Here is a 21660-nt window from a genome sequence, read left to right as displayed (position 1 = left end):
ATAATGTGATGAAAAGCGGTCAAAAATGCAGTCAAGTTGAAACGAGACGTTGCCAGAATAGTTTGACATTATCTTTGCTAAGTGAATATTTTATTAGGCCTATGAGGTAAAAAGCAGAGAAAGCAACATGTGGTTTAGTCTGTAGCCTACTGCATCAAAATCTAAGCCTACACATTTCCTCTCTTTCTTACTCGACTTCTTTCTTATCTTCAAACGTGTTCTTAAGTGGCACCGCGAAAAATTATTGCATGGTGCAACAATCTAATCTTAAAATAATTACAATTATTTATATCTCTGTGTGGTATATAACCTACTTGGGATGCTTACATGCAGATGTCAAAGTGTTTTTATTTTCGTATTGATGTGAATTAATGTGTAGATCCGAAGTTTAAATGGTAGGCCTATAGCTGTGACGTGCAGTCACCTGACATCACCGTCAAATCAGAGGATATTTCAGAACTATTAACGTGGACAGCTCCCCTTAAGAGCATCTTAAGAGCTGTGCATGCGCGTTCACGCTACGAGCATGTTCGGGAAACAGTCGGAAAAAACAAACGAACGATCGTAAGATGAATCGTAGAAAACCCTCTAAGAGCGTGTCTCCGTCGTTATCGGGGAAGTGGGCCCAGAACAGGAAGACCCTCCAGCGCATTGTTAACACAGCTAAGAGGATCATTGGAGCACCACTCTCCTCCCTGCAGGGCATTTACACCACCCGCCTCACCCGCAAAGCACTAATGATTGTCAAGGACACAACCCACCCTGCACACGAACTGTTCAGCCTCCTGCCCTCTGGAAAGAGGTACAGGAGCCTCCGCTCCCGCACCACCAGACTTGCAAGTAGCTTCATCCACCAAGCAATCAGGATGCTGAACACTCTACCCACTCTCCCATCCCATCACTGACAGCCCCCCCCCCCCCCCTTTGAGCAAGGCACCTAACCCCTCACTGCTCTCCGAGCGCTGCTGTTGATGCAGGCAGCTCACTGCGCCGGGATTAGTGTGTGCTTCACCTCACTGTGTGTACACTGTGTGCTGTGTGTGTTTCACTAATTCACGGATTGGGATAAATGCAGAGACCAAATTTCCCTCACGGGATCAAAAGAGTATATATATACTATACTATTCACGAAATTTCTGTTAACTAACAAACTGACGGTTGTATGTGTTCACTGAACCAAGAGTATTGTAATAAAGTTTAGTGCCTAGTGACGCTAGTAACTCCCCACGGTGACCAGTGAATATTGCTGCCACCACCTTTAATTAACCCGGTCTGGTCCGGTAAAAACACTGAGCATTACAGGCGGTCTGAAGGAAATAACAATGATCTTTATTTACTTTAACAAGTCCTAAAAGTGGCCCACGTTGGCCAAACAGCAACACACACATTAGGTAATCACAATAGGTCTGAATAAAATTAAGAACACACGTGAATGGGTAATAGGCCTACGTTAAGACAGGCTACAATTCATCAATTCAACACTGCAATAATAAAAGTCAACGCCACATTTCTCCAGTAATAAATACCACGTAGAAATACACTCCACACACTACTAGGCTAGTTACTTAGAAAAACAGGTAGGCTACTTTCAATACACACGTGATAAAGTCAGACGCTAAAAGGAATACACAGCTGTGGTGGCCTTAGCCGAACGATAGTCCAACAACACACACACGCACGTACACACATGCACCCACACACACACACAATTACAAAGTTATTAAAAGTGGACTTCCCTGTCCGGGTTCAGTGAGACCCCGTCGTCTCACTGAAAAGCGGGTCGCAAGTGTCTCTGGTCACACGCACATTCAGGGTAGCTCACTGGCATTCCCCTACACTGGATTCTGGCTACCTTAAAACCAAAGCCCCGCTGTCTTCCTCCGGGCCAATAAGTGGTTCCCCGGTATCTTCAGCGCCGGTGGTGCTAGCCGACCATGAACGAGTCCAACCCTCAAGTCCCCAAAGTCCATGCGAACCCAGGAGCTCCCTACGGCGTGATTCCAGTCTCAACCCAAAAAAAACTCAGCAACCCTCCCCCCCTTAAAACTATCAGTTCATTAGGCTCAGGTGTTTGAACACAGCCATTGCTGTTAATTACCGATCTCCAGCACCTGCGTTGTAAGTGGTGTCAGTCAATTCCCCCGTTTCTCAACACTACTCCCCCTCCAAAGAAATGGACTCGTCCCCGAGTCCCGATGAAGACAGGATATAATCCCGTGACCAAACAGGGGGTCTCCGAATGCGCTCCGGCCGACCCGGGCGTCCATCAGTACTGCGTCCGACAAACAAAGCCCACCACCAGCGGGCCCTGGGTGTGGAGCCAGCCCCCCAACAGATGAGGAAGACCCAACAGGCAGAAGAGGCGCACCGGCGGCAGGCAGGAGAGGCGCACCGTCGGCAGGCAGGAGAGGCGCACCGTCGGCAGGTAGGAGAGGCGTCCTGGCAGCAGGCAGGAGAGGCGCACCGTCGGCAGGCAGAAGGGGAGCATTGACAGCAGGCCAGCGAGGTACTCCAGCAACAGGCCGGAGAGGCGCCTCGGCAGCAGGCGGGAGAGGAGTCCCGGCAGCAAGCGGGAGAGGAGTCCCGGCAGCAGGCGGGAGAGGAGTCCCGACAGAAGGCAGGAGAGGCGTCCCGGCAGCAGGCGGGAGAGGCGTTCCTGCAGCAGGCAGAAGGGGAGCGTCAACAGCAGGCCGGAGGGGTGCTCCAGCAGCAGGCCGGAGAGGCACCCCAGCAGCTGGCAGAAGAGGTGTCGCAGCAGCAGGCAGGAGGCGCGCCCCAGCAGCTGGCAGAAGAGGTGTTGCAGCAGCAGGCAGGAGGCGCGCCCCGGCAGCAGGCAGGAGAGGTGCCCTGGCAGCAGGCAGGAAGGGAGCGCTGACAGCAGACGAAGCCGGCAGACCAGGCGGCCCGGCCGAGGACGCCGGCAGAGGAGGCGCTCCGGCAGCCGGCCCAAGAGACCGCCGGAAAACCTGGTCCGATTTATTCCTGGGTCTCACATCCCTTCTTTTGGGCCGCAACGAACTAGTCGTAGGCTGTTCCGCTACCACGTCTGTTGGTTGGCCTTTTGCTTCTAGAGTGGAAGGAGACGCGCATGGTTTCAGTTGATTGAAATGCATCACGCTGTCAGAGACCCCCCCTTCTGGTCGTATCCGATAGAGCACATCAGATATCCTTTCCACAATTCTATACGGGCCTTTAAACCGTCCTTGCAATTTCGGGCTTACCCCCTTTTTGAGTGCCTTATTCTTTAACCAAAACCAGTTCCCCTTCAGAATAGAACTGATATTGTGCTTTAAAATCAAAATTAGACTTCTGATTTTCTGAAGCCCTCGCCTGATGTTTTCTTACAGCTTCAATTACTGTGGCTAAGCTTTCAGTTATTCTCTCCACATAAGCGTGAACAGAGGAGAACTTTTCATTTCCCTCTAGATTTAACATTACGTCAATAGGCAATACCATTTCTTGACCGAACAGTACTCGATAAGGGGTGAAACCAGTAGTAGCGTGCACACTACTTCTGTAAGCCATCATCACAAATGGGAGGAGGGCATCCCAATTCTGCTGGTTCTCATCCACATAAAAGACTAACATAGACAGGAGGGTACGGTTGAATCTTTCAACCATGCCATCCGATTGGGGGTGGTAGGGTGTCGTCCTAGTCTTATTGATGTTCAACAGCTGGCAGAGTTGCTGAAACAATTTAGCCTCAAAGCTCCGACCTTGGTCAGAGTGCAAGCTCCGGGGAGTGCCATAGCGGCAAACCCATTCATTTAAGGGATCGCGTAAGCTTCTGTCCACTTTGAGAAATAATCTCCCACCACCATGATGTACTTATTCTCACGTCTTGTTTGAGGCAAAGGGCCCAAGATGTCAACAGCAATCCTTTCATACGGGCGAGAAGTAATTGAGGGGACAAGGGGCGCCCGAGGTGTTGGTCCCACTTCTTTTTGTGCGCCACACTCTGCACATTCTTGGCACCACTGTTTCACCTCGGTGAACCATCCTGGCCAGTAGAACCGCTCCCTAACCTTCCCTTGAAGTTTTTGTACACCCAAATGAGCAGCAGTGTTAACATTGTGTAGCTGACTGAGCACCATAGGCACTAAGGACTGGGGCAATACTATTTGGGTCTTTGCTGACCACCCTAGTTTCGGGGGCAAGACCCTAACCAGCCTCTCTCCCTGTACCTGGTCCCAAACACGGCCATACTTTTTGAGAGAAGGATAAGTGTCCCACACACCCCATTTATCTGCTGGCTGGCTTTTCACTTTGATCAAGGTTTTTACATCTGGGTCATTATGTTGGGCTCTTACTATCAGGTCATCCTCTGCCAGGGGATTCTGTACTATTTCGACTGGCTGGACGGAGGCTCCCCCACTCTGCTCTATCTCCTGTCTATCACATTGTTCTAGGGCACAGACCTGAGGTGATGGTTGTATTCCTACCGCTTCATCTGGGAGCTCCAACTGGTCTCCTATGTATGCCGGAAGTCTTGACAATGCATCAGCATTCATATGAGTTTTACCAGGCCGATGGATGATCTTATACTGAAATGCAGCCAGCTGTTCAAGCCACCGTGCAAGCTGTCCCTCTATACCTCGGAAATTATGCAGCCACCATAGAGAGTTGTGGTCTGTTCTCAGGAGAAACTCTCTACCGAGCAGGAAGTGCTTAAAGTATTTGGTAAATGCCACTACACTCAGGAGTTCTTTCTTAGTAGTGGCATATTTACGCTCCTGCTTAGTCAAGGCTCTACTTGCATAAGCCACCACCCTCTCCAGGCCATCCACCTCTTGAGACAAAACAGCCCCTATGCCGACGTCGCTCGCATCTGTATCTAAAATAAAGCTTCGCTGGGGATCAGGGTATGCCAAGATGGGTGCAGAGATCAAACAAACTTTTAATTTATCAAAGGCCTTCTGGCAGCTTTCATCCCAATAAAACCTTCTGCCCTTTTCAGTCAACCTGTGCAATGGCCTAGCCCACTCTGCAAACCCCTTAACAAATCGTCTGTAGTATGATGCTAACCCCAGAAAGCTTCGTACCTCAGTCTGATTTTTGGGAGTAGGCCAGGTTCGCACAGCTTCTATCTTGCCGAGGTCTGCCATCACTCCTGCAGCTGAAATAACATGTCCAAGGTAATGAACTTCGGTAGCAAAAAGGTTACATTTAGAAGGTTTCACCTTCAAATTAGCCATCTTCAATTTAGACAATACCTGGCCTAGCCGCTGAAGATGTTCTGTAAAGTCCCGCCCAAAAATGATGATGTCATCCAAATATACCAGGCAAGTAGTCCACTGCAAATCTGCCAAAACCAAGTCCATTAATCTTTGAAATGTACTAGGGCTGTTAGACAAACCATAGGGGAGCACATTAAATTCAAATAGACCTTGTCTGGTTGTAAAAGCAGTTTTGGGGCGATCCTGTGGGTCCATCTCGACCTGCCAGTACCCACTGGCAAGGTCGAGAGTAGAAAACCACTGGGCACTGTGCAGGCTATCGAGGGCATCATCAATATGTGGGAGGGGGTAAGCATCTTTTCGAGTGACCTCATTCAATTCCCTATAGTCGACACAAAATCGTAACCCCCCATCCTTTTTTCTCACCGGCACAACAGGAGCTGCCCAGGGACTGCAGGATGGTTGGATGATGCCGCTCTCTTGCATCTGCTTAACATGATCTGCTACCTCTCCTTGTAGAGTCAGGTGGGTCCTACCCAAGTCAGAGCTATGTTGACTAAAGACAGAAAGATGTTCTCCGAGAAGTTCTCTAATGGTTTGCAATTGTATCAGGCTGAAACCACGGTCTTTGAGCCCAAACTGTGTCAACAGTGACTCCGTAGTCAACTGTGACCCTTCCACAACATTTGCGATCGTGCCATTTTCCCCCACTACAACATCTGTGTGCAGGGTTCCCACAGTCATTCCCTTCCTTAACTTAAGTTCATCTTCTGTTACATTAAGCACCCTGAGTGGCAGAACACCATGATCAACTCTACACAGAGTCCTTGCTATCAAGACGCTTACTGCTAAACCAGTTGAGGGCTCCAACATTCCTTCGAGAAGCTCCCCCTGTGCCCCCTTAATGCTACCTGGGACAATGAACTCACTCCTTGGCGGGACAGTTACATCCTGCTCAATAACCACGGTTCGAGCCTGATCAGTTGAGTTACTGAAAAATAGTGGCAGTTGTTGGCCCATAATACGGAAACACTTCTCCCCAAGATTAATCACAGCCCCAAATTTAAATAAGAAATCTGTACCCAGTAATATCTCATGCCAAGGGATATCAGCTACTAAAAATTCTGTGACAAGTGTAAGAGAATTTAGTTGACATACAGTAGACCACTTTCCAAGAATGTTCATTTGACCTCCGTTAGCAACAGACACGGTTCCAGAATAAGGCAACAGATTGGACCTGCCATTAGTAGCCTGCCGATAAAACTCTTTGGACACTACAGAGACCTGGGCACCAGTATCTACCAGCAAGTTACAGTTTACCCCCCCCCCCCCCCACTTTAGCTGGTAAGAATACCCCAATACCCTGGAGCCCGCAAGCAGCACTAATTTGTAGGCCAGATGAAAGATCAGAGAGGGGAGTGAGCATTCGGCCCATTCTACTCACTCCCTCTAGTTTCCCTGTAAGTAGGGGCAGTCTTTCTTCATGTGCCGAGTACAGCCACATTCCCAACATGCATCAGAGCGGTACTTAGGGGCCCCACTAGTGGTCTGTGTCCCTGCTTTTGGTGCTCTAGATACAGTAGCATTGTAAGTTATAGAAGTAGAAAGTTTATCCACCGTGAGTTTTAAGGTTTTTACTTCTTAACGCAAACTCTCCACAGTCTGTAACAAAATTGTCATTTGGGAGTCTTGAGTAGTGCTAGACACTCCACGAACCCTGGCATCTGCCCCCACCTGGCTATGTTCTAATTCCCGAATGAGTTCTAGTTCTGCAGCCAAATTGACAGAAGCTTCTAATGTGGCTGGTTTGGAGCTACGAAGCTGTATACGCAGTTCACCTGCACCAACGTGAGCTACAAAATGTTCACGCGCCAAAAGAACTTGGGTGGCGCTATTAGCTGTCGGGTATGCTTTAGAAATTAGCCGCCTCAGTGCATTGCCAAAGTCTCTTGCGGATTCTGATGGTAACCTCCTCCTAGAGGAAAAACTGGCCCGATTCCAATCTTCACTCTCACAAGGATCAAAACATTTATTTAGTGCTGCCTTCAATCTTGTGTAACTGCTCCGATCATCTGCCGTCAAACCACAAAAAACTTCCCTGGCTTTCCCAGATAATAAAAGAGACATAAATTTTAGTTTCAACTCTTCATTCCAGTTATTGACATCCGCTGCTAATTCAAATTGTGACCAATCAACCCAATCACGACTCTGACTAGTAAATGTTTCAGGCATGAAAACCGGGCGCGCCACCCTGCCGCCAGCGCCCCCTGCCATATCATCAGATCCCTCAGAGCCTGTAGCGCTTTCCATTATAAGCGAGTTACTTTCTCAATTCTAGTATCCCACCGCTGCCACCAATGTAATAAAGTTTAGCGCCTAGTGACGCTAGTAACTCCCCACGGTGACCAGTGAATATTGCTGCCATCACCTTTAATTAACCCTGTCTGGTCCGGTCAAAACACTGAGCATTACAGGCGGTCTGAAGGAAATAACAATGATCTTTATTTACTTTAACAAGTCCTAAAAAAGTGGCCCACGTTGGCCAAACAGCAACACACACATTAGGTAATCACAATAGGTTTGAATAAAATTAAGAACACACGTGAATGGGTAATAGGCCTACGTTAAGACAGGCTACAATTCATCAATTCAACACTGCAATAATAAAAGTCAACGCCACATTTCTCCAGTAATAAATACCACGTAGAAATACACTCCACACACTACTACTGTAGGCTAGTTACTTAGAAAAACAGGTAGGCTACTTTCAATACACACGTGATAAAGTCAGACGCTAAAAGGAATACACAGCTGTGGTGGCCTTAGCCGAACGATAGTCCAACAACACACACACGCACGTACACACACGCACCCACACACACACAATTACAAAGTTATTAAAAGCGGACTTCCCTGTCCGGGTTCAGTGAGACCCCGTCGTCTCACTGAAAAGCGGGTCGCAAGTGTCTCTGGTCACACGCACATTCAGGGTAGCTCACTGGCATTCCCCTACACTGGATTCTGGCTACCTTAAAACCAAAGCCCCGCTGTCTTCCTCCGGGCCAATAAGTGGTTCCCCGGTATCTTCAGCGCCGGTGGTGCTAGCCGACCATGAACGAGTCCAACCCTCAAGTCCCCAAAGTCCATGCGAACCCAGGAGCTCCCTACGGCGTGATTCCAGTCTCAACCCAAAAAAAACTCAGCAACCCTCCCCCCCCTTAAAACTATCAGTTCATTAGGCTCAGGTGTTTGAACACAGCCATTGCTGTTAATTACCGATCTCCAGCACCTGCGTTGTAAGTGGTGTCAGTCAATTCCCCCGTTTCTCCACAGTATGAAAATAAAACACATCTCAACAGATATTATTGCCGAAACCTTTCAGAATTCTTCACTTTCTGCTGACGAAAAAACGAATGTCCACCATGTTTTTTGTGCACGTGAAAAAACGTCTTTTTGTTGTTATGTCACAGGGTGTGAATAGCTCAGTTGTGTGGCCAAGGCTATTCGTACCAGGGGTGTAAATAGACACTCCGATAATTTATCCATATTATGCTATTCTGAGAGGGTGATTTTCAGCCTCATATTAGACGGACAGTTTTATGAAACTAAGACCAAATATGATAAATGGTTAAATGTTTTCTCACCATCTTTCTTTCTGGAACACCATAAACACCATCTGTATTCCTTCCCTCATTTGAACTAATTTAGCTGTGAACAATTCATATGTTGTTAAGTTGTGTGCATTTTGAATATAATTTGTTTAGTTAGTTTAGAATTAACATACAGTATGTGCATGTCTATTGTATTTCTCTGTAGACCACACCGACCCAGACCACAGGTAAAGGCCAAATATATATAACTGATACATGCTTGTTTGTGCATAATCATTTACTAAGTAGTTGTTCTGTGTTTCTGTTTAATGTATCAAAAGTATTAGGTACTATAACTTAAGTACCTTTTTCATTAAATCAACTGTAAATGTACTGCACATGTTGAGATACTAGTTAAGATACATTTTGATTTACCTAATTTCTTGAAATTAGGTCAGACTAGCAGTGTCTCCTTGTGGAATTAGCTTAGCCTACCAGTACATATAGCCTACCGGTAAACAGAAAAAAACCCTCTCGTTTGTTTAAAGGGCATTAGTCTACACTGCAAAATATCTTTAGCCTGTAGGCTATTTTTGAATGAATCACCAACAATGTAGGCTAAAGCAAAGTCCTATTAGATAAGTCCCTCTAGTCGGCGGCCATATTGCAACGCTTTTTGGGCACTTATCGGGCATCTATTTCGGAAATGCGCGTGTGTAAGGATTCACAACACCAAACTTGCTCCTTCACAACACAAGCTGTCTTCACAACACACCACATGTTGAATTTCACACTTGAATTTCACTTGGGGATCAATAAAGCATCTATCTATCTATCTATCTATCTATCTATCTATCTATCTATCACATTATTGGCTCAATGTATTCACAACACAGCACATGATTGGCTCAATGTATTCACATGTCGACGTTTTGTTGCAAAAGGGGCGAGATATGTGTAGACAACTGCCATATTGCATTACTATGCATGCATTACTATGGAGGATTTTTTGAGTGTTGTGTCTCCTCATTAGAAACTCTCTGGCTAAAGTACCTACATGTAGATTAGTTTATCATGTCTTATATCATGGTCTAGGTTGAAAAGGGTGTCGTTTAAAAAGTGATATACTACACCTATAAAATTATTATGACGTTGCTTGACAACCTGAGTTAGTCCGCTCAGCTGTGACTTAACAACCACAGCCTTTGATGCGTCCATTATCAGAAATAAATGGACTTCGCAGAAGCAACCGTCCTCCGCTTGGCGTCGGACAGTTCACGCCTCCGCGTCGTCCATTTATTTCTGATAATGGACACCTCGTAGGGCATTATCCCTTACATATGCCAGAACGAAATAGGCAACGTTTTGGGGAGAAAAAGAGACAGTGAAGGACAGGACAAGGTTTTTATCTTGAAAGGAGTTTTTAAGATTTTAAGAGGAGTTTTTTTTTGTCAAATAGACAAGTGGATGTCATTTTGGTTGTCAATCATAAAATTGTAGGACACAGTTCTTGTTATCATGTAGCCTCAACTAGGGTACTCTCCACCAGCTGCTCACTGTCCCTCTATGCTTGCTCAGGCCTACATCTCCTCGTTCAAGTTCAACGAACTTCAACCTGTTGCTGACATAGAGCCTACTTGCAATATTGTATATTTTTGAAGATTTTACATTGGTGTTATTTTTGCATAATTGACAGTTTAACACAGTTTATCCACCTCTGACATTTCAGAAATAGAGTTTATCCACCTATTATTAGAGTTTATCTAGATACCTCTCAAAAGAGTTTATTCCCAATTGCAACTTTTAACAAAACAAAATCACACTGTATTATCCACATTTACAATATGTACACATCAACACTCTAGGAACCATTTAATACCACTATTGTTATAAACATTGGACAATAACCTCCACCACCATAAAACATGTTCTGAATACCTTTTTAAAAAATCTGATACCGCATGGAGCAGTACACTTTACCATGATCAGCAAATTCATAGTTTACCCGCCTCTTATTTTACCACTACACCCCTGGATGGTAATGAACACATGCCTAATGATAATTAAGTTAAGAAGAAAAATGTGGCCCATTGTCAATGTGAATATGCCGGAACAACAATAATCTGGAACATTGCTCAAAAACATACCTTGCATATCATTACAGTAGCTTTAGATGCATGTGATGCATGAAACATGTGATTCAGGCAGATCAGAATAAAGAGGTGGAGGCACTAAAGACCCTCAGATCCTAAAGGCAAAATTAATGAAAAAGCAATGGAATGAGACCTTTAACAATAAGTAGGATAAAAGTAGGTTACCATAGCTGTGTTTTTCTCAATTGCAAATCGGCTCTATGGTTTCATTTTCTTTTCTTTCTCTTTTTCTAAAATAGTCATTTTAGAACCGCATTGGTAGAAGTGTCAAACAAAACACATACTATGATACCATTCAGGAATGTGCAGTATCTACATAGAGTATCCATCTAAGACCCGCTCCTTAGCTTTGTACAAGATTTTTCAATGTCAGATACTCCAGCCACTACAGTCCTCAACAGTGACAGCTTGGGAATGGACATGTGTGTGTGTGTGTGTATGTGTGTGTGTGTGTGTGTGTGTGTGAGAGAGAGAGACCATGTACCTACCCTAAAGGTCAATATGAGTTTTCCAAGAGGAAAATCCATTTCTTTAGAGAAAAATAATTTAACACACACTGTTGTATTAAGGCACAGAAAATAAACATAAACAACAACATAAACATATTAGTGTTTTTGTTAGTTGACCCCTCATTTTCTTAGATTGAATTTGAACGGGCAATAAGCCTCAGATGCTTATACACATAATGTCAACAACCATTAACCAGAATCACTTCTCAACTTTTTTACTTGTATTTCTTGCACACACACACACACACACACACACACACACACACATACACACACACACACACACACACACACACACACACACACACACACACACACACCTTAATCCCTGGAATGTTGTTGTATGTCATGCAGTTGGCAAACAAACAAACAAAAAAGAGAATGTATCGCATTTAATGTTTTTTGCCACAGTCTCACAATATGAAAATTTTTAAAATCATGTTGGTGCTAACTTCTGCTAAGAGAACATTTTGATCTGGCAGAGAGAGAGAGAGATTCCATTACCAATTACGTTTCAGATAGATACCCTCTTGATTTTCATCTTGCTGGACAAAGAAAAAATAGGTGGAATTTATGAGAAAGTAGCACATTTAATGCCTTTCATTTTGCCATTGTGTTACAACATGAAAAAAATCAAGTTTATGCTAACAGAACATTTTGATCTGAGAGAGAGAGAGAGAGAGAGAGAGAGAGAGAAACATTACATTATAAATTACGCTTCAGAGAGAGACACCCTCTTGATTTTCATCATGATGGACTTTAGAGAGTAATAATAGCCTTTCCAGTGGTGCCAATAGATTCCGGTACCTCTCACCACACTCCCCTTCCCCTTGTACAATCCGTTGGGGTTGGTGTAATATGGGCAGCTATAGAACCAGAAGCCTCCATCATACAGGTCTGCACAGTTGGAGTAACTGGAGTCTTGGTCTTTGTCGTAAGTTGAGAACTTCCTCCCATTCGCATAATTTAGAGCATTACCTAAAAGACAAGAAACGATAAGAAACGATAAGACAGACTGAATGGCTATGGGCAAGAGCTTTGTAGTTAGTCCAGCTAGATGATTCATTGAAGTGAATTCGCTTTCCCACATTTAAAGAAATTTCATAGTAAACATAATTGACTTGTCAGCCAGTGACAATTACACTGCGACATAAAAAAGTGCTCAGCTAGGTGATTCATTGAAGTAGGTGAAATTGCATATCCATTCCTACATTTAAAAAAAAAGTCATACACCGTGACATGAAGAAGAAAAAGTGCTCAGAGGATATGTCATGTTGATGAGAGAATGCTTTAGATCATTCTGAAAACCCCAAACTCACCCGCTCCACCGTTGATGTATCCGCCCAAGTGAAGTTCGTAGCCATCGTCCTCCGAGTCAATGGAGAAGGACAAATATCGGGCATAGGCACTGCCCCCCTCCCAATCCTCCATGTCCACCTGCAGCTCATACTTACCCCTCCAGGTGAGGCTGAAAATAGTCTCCAGACCTGCAGATATGATAACATTTATGTCTGTCAAGGATTCAGAACCGCTGACTTGATTTAACAACTATTCTTGTATCACCCCAGAAACTCCACACAGAGTTTCCTTTCTGTTTGGGGGACAGGCTGCCCCAACTTAGTTTGTTTCCAGTTTTCGGAGCCTAGGCTTCCTACAGAGACTTGTTCTTTTTTACAGTATACTCAAGAAATGGGCATCTAGCGAATCCTGAGATGTTTTTGTTATTGGCTTGAAATTGCGTATGGTCATTGACTGCGCCTTTAATGTGGCTTACATTTGATTGAATGCATGTATTTCAGATGTTACATGGCACGCCAGAGATTAATGTCAGTACAATCAGTACCAGAATCAGAATCAGATTTACTGATTCAGTTCAGTTAATAAAGATGGAGATAGGAAAACAGAGTATAACTGAGAAGTCTGTTTGCTTCTGTAGGTGAAAGTGTCAAGCAAATTCCCCTAGGGGGAGCCAACACAGAATATTCCCCTTGACCCATTCAGAGAGTGAGAGCTGCAGTGTGCTTACCCAGCCAGTACTCTCCGTTCTTGTTCCCAAAGCCCTCCTTGTAGTGATCCCAGGGCTGGTAGAAGTTTACAGTGCCATCCATTCTTCTCTGGATCACCTGAAGAGGCCCACCATAAAAGTGTGTCAATCTTGTTTTTCACATTTAGTGTAGCCTACATATACAATAGGCTAAGAGATAATAACCAGGAGTTTATTTTTAAGCTACTGTATACAACCTTTAAGCTCTTCCATTTTGCATTTTCCATTTCACACCTCCTTTTTAATCCAGTCAATTGATATTGCAACTGATTGTTTTGAAAGTTTTACTGACCGTCCACTGTCCCTTTTTGTGATTCTCATCCTCTGTACACCCCATGTCACAGTACACCTCCACAGGCTTGTCCTCCGTTGTCGGGTAGATGGTGTAAACCCCGTTGTGCACTGACCCATTTTGGAAGATGTCCTCACAGTCCAAGGGCAGCAGGCTTCGACCGACGGGGTGGGAGTTCACCACCAGGGGGAGCAGAAGAGCTAAGAGGCAGTAGAGCTGCAGGGAAAGACAATAACAAGAAAGAAGCGGTTGGGAGAATGAAGCTGTATTTTAGTGTTATGATCACTGTACGTACACACCGCCGCCGACTTGAGCTTCCAAAGATTCAGGAAGTCATTCATTTTCAATGGAAGCCGGCTTCTCTCAGCTGCCAGAAGCGGCAAATCCGTCAGCGTCGCGTTTTGGGCGTCTTGAGCGACTTGAGCGTCAAGCAGAAAGTTGAAAGTCAGTCAACTTTATGGTAATGAGCTATGACGCGGTTCAGCGACCAACGACCAGCAACCAATCGAATAGAATAAAGTATTAGGATAGAACATGATCAAACGTAAAAGGCTGTCACGTCAGAGCTGCCAAAGCGTCCAAAGCTTCCCTATACTTTTTTGACAAGCGTCCTTGACAGGGCGACCAGAGCTTCTTTGGAAGCTCAAGTCGGCAGCGGTGTGTATGTACAGTCACAGATTCATATAGGCTATTTGTGTTGCATGCATGTGTGTGCATGTGTGTATCTCCAGTCAGGTTTATTTGACAATGGCCAATTTAACATTTTGCCAAACTATAATTAACTAACAAAATAACTAAATAGCATACCCAATCGGTAACACACACTATTAATGATGTTTTATAAACAAAGTTCGGGTGGAGCCTTCGGGATGATTGACAGCAATTAACTCACCCACTGCCGCTGCAGGGTAGGCCTATTTAAGCCGACCTCCTTTTCCATACGTCACACGCTCCGACGTTCGCGAAATCATTCAGTCTGCGTATCGTTCGCATTGACAAGACAGCTCTCATGGAACTGGAAATCCACCCAGCGCCAGCAAGGCGTTGACCCTACCCACTGGACAGTGGCTCGCATCCGCAGCACTCTCCATTCCCGCGGCATCGCGATGCCGCATGTCGGATAGGAAGTTCCATCTCCTCCGCCTTCTAACGCAGTCGGATAACCCGGTCTTTTCGCCATTCAGAACTTCAGTCCAATCCAAATAGGGGATTTTGCGATTATTTGACTTCAGGGTTGAAGCACGGGTTCCATCCAGGTGTTTTAGCAAGACCTACAGAGTCTTTCGTTTGTAAAAACCTACAATCTGCCGTCAAAGATCCGGAGGTAGTCACCTCACTCCTAAGCAAAGAGGTCGAATCTGGTTTTACGATCGGTCCGTTCACCATGCCTCCATTCCCAGTCTACAGGATCAACCCCATAGGCATAGCTACGCGCAAATACTCAGGAAAAAAGAGACTTATCATCGACCTCTCAGCTCCGCACAATAGTACCACTCCCAGCATTAACAGTCTGATTCCACTAGAAGAGTTCTCGCTGCACTACCACTCTGTCGATGACGCTATCGCTCTGATCAAAAAGGCAGGTAGACGTTGCTGGCTAGCTAAAGCGGACATCACCTCAGCCTTCAAAGTCATGCCCATTGATCTCGAATTCTGGAGTCAAATGGCATAGGAGATACTATTTTGCAGTTCGCCTCACCTTCGGCTGCCGCAGCAGTCCCAAAATTTTCGATACGCTATCAGAAGCCCTGTGCTGGATTCTCCTAAATAACTATAAGCTCCCATTTCTCGTTCATCTTCTGGACGACTTTCTAGTAGTTATCCCCCATTCCTACCCACCGGCCCTAGGCATCTCTACGCTAACTGACGTATTCAACAAACTGGGAGTCCCACTCTCAGAAGAGAAAACGTGCGGTCCCTTATCCAGACTCGAATTCCTCGGCATCATTTTAGATACCGAAGAATTCTCTTCATCTCTCCCCAAAGAGAAAAAAGACAGAATCTCTTTACTGTTGAACGAGTTTATAACCTCACCATCTCACACCAAACAAGAAGTTCTCTCCCTTCTAGGCCACCTCAATTTCGCCATGCGAATCATTCCCCAGGGCCGCCCTTTCATCTCGCATCTCCTAAACTGCGCCTCAGCATCCCCATCTCTCGAAGACGTAGTATATCTAGATGCCCAGTGCCTGGCCGATCTCAAACTCTGGAGGATGTTTTTAGACGAATGGAATGGTTTGTGCATGTTCTACGACGACTGCCAATCATATCCAGAAGACCTCCAGCTGTACACAGACGCAGCCCCCTCAATAGGCTTCGGAGGCTTTTTCAAAGGGCGCTGGTTTGCATCCCCTTGGCCACTAGAGTTCAGAGCGCTAATAACGGAAAACGAATCGTCAGCCGTGTTCGAACTCTACCCCGTAGTCATTGCGGCCCTACTCTGGGGGAAGGAGTGGACCTCCAAGAGCGTGCTAATCCACAGCGACAACGAAGCCGTAGTGCACGTCATAAATAACTCGCGCTCAAAATCGCCTGCGCTTTCCCCTCTTATTAGGCGTCTAATCTGGATAGCAGCCAGCTACCAGTTCATCATAAGAGCCGCGCACGTCCCCGGTTGCCACAATGAAATTGCTGACTCTCTTTCTCGTCTTAATTTCCAGAGATTCAGAAGCTTGGCTCCAGAGGCGGACCCGTACCCTACTCCACTCCCCAGCTTTTCGGAGACCATCTTCCTATAAACCACCCCCTCAGTTATCTTCAGCCCATCACGGCCGACCTAGCCCTCCAAGCCCTCACACCCAGGACCATGCAGTCCTACTGGACTGCTTGGTCGTGCTTCAAACAGTTCCATGCAAAGCACTCACTACCATTTCCCAGTTTCGATGCAGTCACCATATTATCATTTATCACCTACGCCCACACTTCACTCGGGATCAAAGTCTCTTCCATTAGAGTCTACCTAGCTGGCATTCATTTCTTCTACAAACGCCCCCACGGCTCCGAATGCCCCTTCTCCGACACCAGGATAGGCTTGTTAATTAAAGGTATCCGTAGGCAACATCCAGTCCCCCAAGACTCCCGCCTTCCCATTACCTCAAGCATTCTCGCCACCTGCCTCGCTACCCTTCGCAAAGGGTTCATGTCACCGCATTCCGATTCCACCATCTCCGTTATGTTTCTACTGGCCTTTTTGGGCTGCTGAGATGTAGCGAGTTTACATGCCCTTCGTCTCTCTTCGTTCCCGATGTCCACCCGTGCATCGCAGATCTAGAGCAGCTAGACCAAGACACCATTCGATTTACCATCAAACAGAGTAAAACCGATCAGTCCCGAAAGGACACTCCATATCCATTTAACTCCGCCTCAGATCTTCAGCCTTTCCAATAACTATCTCACTACATCTCATATCGGTCAGCTCAAGCTTCGTCTACTAGCCCGCCCTTCGTGTCAGACGAAGGGCTACCCATCACTCGCCACAGATTCCAGACACTCTTAAAAACCATTCTAGTCAAATCTGGTTTTCCCGCGGATCGCTACTCCGCACACTCCTTCAGGATAGGAGCTGCCACAACAGCTGCGCTCAACGGCTTACCGGAGCAACAAATTAAAATACTGGGCCGTTGGTCCTCGGATGCCTACCAGTCTTACATCCGCTCCATCTAGCGGATTTACGACTCGCTCAGCAAGCACTTATGTAGTTGGTAGCGGCCTTTCTCTGTGATCTTTTGGGGTGCAAGCGGTCATCGCTCTATCGCGATATCCGCTCCAGGCACTCCAGGACCACGGACAGCTACCTTGCCAAACACGCACTTCTCCCATACATTCTAGTCTAGCTGAAGCAATCATATAGAAGGGCGAACTAGTGAAATGATGTTTTATAAACAAAGTTCGGGTGGAGCCTTCGGGATGATTGACAGCAATTAACTCACCCACTGCCGCTGCAGGGTAGGCCTATTTAAGCCGACCTCCTTTTCCATACGTCACACGCTCCGACGTTCGCGAAATCATCCCCCCTCCTCCCCCTACTCCTCCATTTCACCAATTGCCCTGTTTCTCATCCTCCTTACACAGGGGGGTGCAAGCGGTCATCGCTCTATCGCGATATCCGCTCCAGGCACTCCAGGACCACGGACAGCTACCTTGCCAAACACGCACTTCTCCCATACATTCTAGTCTAGCTGAAGCAATCATATAGAAGGGCGAACTAGTGAAAGCATTTATTAAGCATTATGTGTTCCTCATTTGTAAAACATTGTTCCTATATTAATTCTCATTAGTTATCATGGTTTGGATAAAAATGTCTGCTAAATGAATAAATGTAAATGTAACCTTTACACACCATGGAAAGTCCTCAGTTTAGATGAGCTCACAAATATCCTTAACTTACGCCTTGCAACTCTTGAGTAAACCATAAATTATATTATTAGAAATTGGCTTACAAAACTTGTATCCACGTCCTAACTAATCCTTACTGCATATGCTTACCATAAAACTCCAAATAATAGCCCAGGCTTTTATTTTCCCAAATCGCCAAACTGCACCGGCTAGTATTAGAGACAGGCGTCTATATGAGACAGGCCTTTAATTCCCTTTACACAAAACTTTTCCTTTGCAAAGATGGAAAATATTATCGTATTAATTATTTCAAACACACTGAATGTCTACCCATATGACTAGGCTATCCGATGACAATTACGGATGATCATTCATTTTGTGTTGTTCATTGAGTGAGATAAGATCCAAATAGCGGGGATAACCAGAACAGATGAAACACGTTTTTTAATCAAACGTAATTTACATAGAGATCATATCACATTTTCAGCCCTGACCAAAACCGTTCAAGAATTATTTATGCAAAAGTGGAACATGCATAATGTTTCATTCTCCCTCCTTTTTGGCACAAATGAAACAGCATGAGAGAGCATGAACCATATAGTTTCTCCTATATTTTATTTGGCAAATTCGACAACAGTCAGTTTACATTTCAAATCATAGCATACCTCTTTCTCTTTATTGCTATGGCGGTACTCATTTAGAATAAAGAATAATGTTTGTGAACCCTTTTGTTTTGTTGTCAGCATAAATACAAGCTTACCATCGGCTTCTCAGCAAATTTGAAACAAAAGGGATGAATTGAACGATGTCGAAGTCGGACATATAGGTATAGTTCATATTGAAAAAAGTTACTGTATACAATTTGGAACTCTAGCTTTTCCCCACCGCAATCTTTTAATGCCATATGATCATAACTTTAGCGTGCGTAGTCTGCACCATACTGGCTTAAACAGACGATCTGACGGGTTTCAGAAGATTAAATACAACCCGAAACTAAAAAAACAGACCAGGCCTCTATTTGAGACCAGCCTTTAACCCAAACCTGTAGCCACACCAGGTGATTAACTCATTGAATGCCAAGCTGTTTTCAGAAGCTTTGTCCTAGAGTGCCAGCAATCTAGACCATTGTTGATGATTTTTGTACAGCCACAGCATATTCTGTGTTATAGCTATGAACACATACAATGGCTCGTTTAAAAGGTGAGACTTTAAGCTCTCAGTGGGTGCAAACCGTGTATTTCTACACGCCTCTGTTCCTGAGAAATCCCAAGATAAACAGTGGCTAGTTTTCATCAAAATCACTGTTTTTTTCTAGAAATGGAGATATAACGTCTTTCATGAAATATGAAGTGTTGCCTGTAAACTTTCCGCGAAGTGATCAGCGAGACCTGGCGAGACTGCCACCTAGTGATAGACCCACGAAAATGGCCTGGTTTTGACCTGACGTGCATGCGTCACTGATTCGACCCAAAGCGGCAACCGAGTTATGATAAAATGTCCAGATAAAATGTCCAGATTGTGCGTTTTCATGAGTTTTCGATCGTCATATATTTCATTTCCATTCATCACAGAGTTCCCAAAATCACATATAAGGTGTGTTAGAGTGTCTAGTTTCGTAATTAAAAAAAAAAAGCTAAGAACGTAATATTACGTTTTTGGCACTCAACGCATGGGAAGGAAAAACGTAATATTACGTTTTTGGCACTCAATGAGTTAAAAGAGACAGGCGTCTATTTGGGACTCGGCTATTACAGTAATCATTATGTTTTATAAAGGCATGCATACATGAAGGTGAAAATAGTTTCTTAATCATTAACACACCCATTCTAATAAACCAAATCTTATAAACCACAGACTTCCTTAACAACGGTCAAATAATGGAAACAAATTATTTTTGCATAATTTATTAAAGCAACACCAAAGAGTTTTTTGTACCTTAAAATAATCTTTCAAAATTGTTTCAGTGGTTCAACTTGTACAGGGTGAACGGCACTTCTGCATTCGCTTTGCAACCTTTTATCGGCTATAACCGCACTATGCAAGTTTGCTAGATCGGGTAACGGATCTGTAGTCGATAGAATGAGACATACAAATTTGACTTGCTTCTGATGTTGCAATGCATCATACTTTCATAAAATCATGCATACTCTACATTGTCTGTGGACATGGTTGTTTCAAAAGCCGTTGCTGGATAAACAAATAGCGTTTATCCAGCTATGGATGTTCAAATATTCAAAATATATAAACATATTTTAGATAAGTATATGCACTATGAATAAACTATATGTATAAATACTTGACTAATTACTGTAGGAACACTGCTTTACGAATGAAGAACATTTAGTAATAGTTAAAAATGCTTAATAAATACTTAATAGTGTGTAGCTATTAAGAAGTGTTACCACTCAATATCTTACTGTTACTGGTGGTTTCCCTTTTTAAACTGTTTCTCTTTTGTAATTTATTATTCATTATAGTATGTTGCCCCTTTTTTAATTTCATGTTTTTACAATGTTTCTTTATGTAATATTTTGCACAATTTGGTGTTACACTGTCTTGAAAACTATGTCCTAATGCTGTGGTACCCTGCCATTTTAAATTTGAATACATTTATTTTGATTTTAACTGAATACAAGATGTAGCTTGCAATACAAGATGTAACTTACCATGTTAGATGGAAGTTTCTGGTCACTGAAAAACATGTACTATCTAATGCCTTGGTAGAAGGTCTTACTTGTTTCCTAACTGCAGAATGAGTGATGATTCGGATTTTCGCTTTAAATACAAGCTAGAGCAAGTAAAAAAAAAAAAGAAAATCTAAAAAAAAACCCAGAAATAACAAGATAAACTAGTTAGTGATGATGAGATTGTGTCATGTATAATGTGTGTGTGTGTGTGTGTGTGTGTGTGTGTGTGTGAAAGAGAGAGAGAGAGAGTCTGTGTGTCTGTTTTAAATGCAGTGAGCATTTAGGCCAAGTAGGCTATAGTAACAATAACCCGCAAACATTGCATTACAATTAGTCTTAAAGGAACACGCTACCGTTTAATGAAATTGGGTTATTCACCGTCTCCCCTAGAGTTAGATAAGTGAGCATTTTTTTTTCTCCATGCATGCATTGTCTTTGTCTGGAAGCGTTCCCGCTAGCTTAGCATAGTGAGTGAAATCTCTCGTCGCCGGATAGCATGTCATGAGTAAAAGTGAGCGAACAACAAAAAAAAATTTCCCTAATTACTTCTTGTGGCCTGCATATTCACAACGAGTACAAATGGCAATGCAGATTTAGACGAGGAAATTTCCTATAGGCTTGGGACCATATTGGGGGGAAGCACAGGCAAAGCACTTTTGCTTGGGCACAGAAGTCGAGGAGTTATGGATAGGCTACCTCTCAACTGTCATGCTTGGTGCTGCAGGCAGGTGACGTGCTAGTCCGCTTATTTTTTTGCTGTAGCATTTTCGTAACAACATATTCATTTTTACGAGACAAGACAACAGTTTGTGACAAAATGCGAATACACTCTTGTAATAGGGCTTTAGAATGAATAAACAAAAATCTATGACT

The 21660-nt window shown here is 44.3% G+C and overlaps 1 protein-coding gene across 1 annotated transcript; it reads right to left on the bottom strand.

Annotated features, from left to right (window-relative positions):
* Positions 1–11803: 11803 nt before the first annotated feature.
* LOC121718334 (microfibril-associated glycoprotein 4-like) lies at positions 11804–20875 on the bottom strand. Its single transcript, XM_042103354.1, has 5 exons — positions 20767–20875; positions 13766–13981; positions 13456–13552; positions 12749–12916; positions 11804–12407 (listed from the first exon to the last, which is right to left on the bottom strand). Exons 1-5 carry the CDS (start codon positions 20800–20802, stop codon positions 12142–12144), a joined length of 783 nt encoding a protein of 260 aa, XP_041959288.1. The 5' UTR covers positions 20803–20875; the 3' UTR covers positions 11804–12141.
* Positions 20876–21660: the final 785 nt, after the last annotated feature.

This window comes from Alosa sapidissima, chromosome 9 (assembly GCF_018492685.1).
Source record: "Alosa sapidissima isolate fAloSap1 chromosome 9, fAloSap1.pri, whole genome shotgun sequence".
Taxonomy (NCBI): domain Eukaryota; kingdom Metazoa; phylum Chordata; class Actinopteri; order Clupeiformes; family Clupeidae; genus Alosa; species Alosa sapidissima.
The sequence above is the reverse complement of the archived record's forward strand: the minus strand, read 5'-3'. Positions and strand labels throughout refer to the sequence as shown.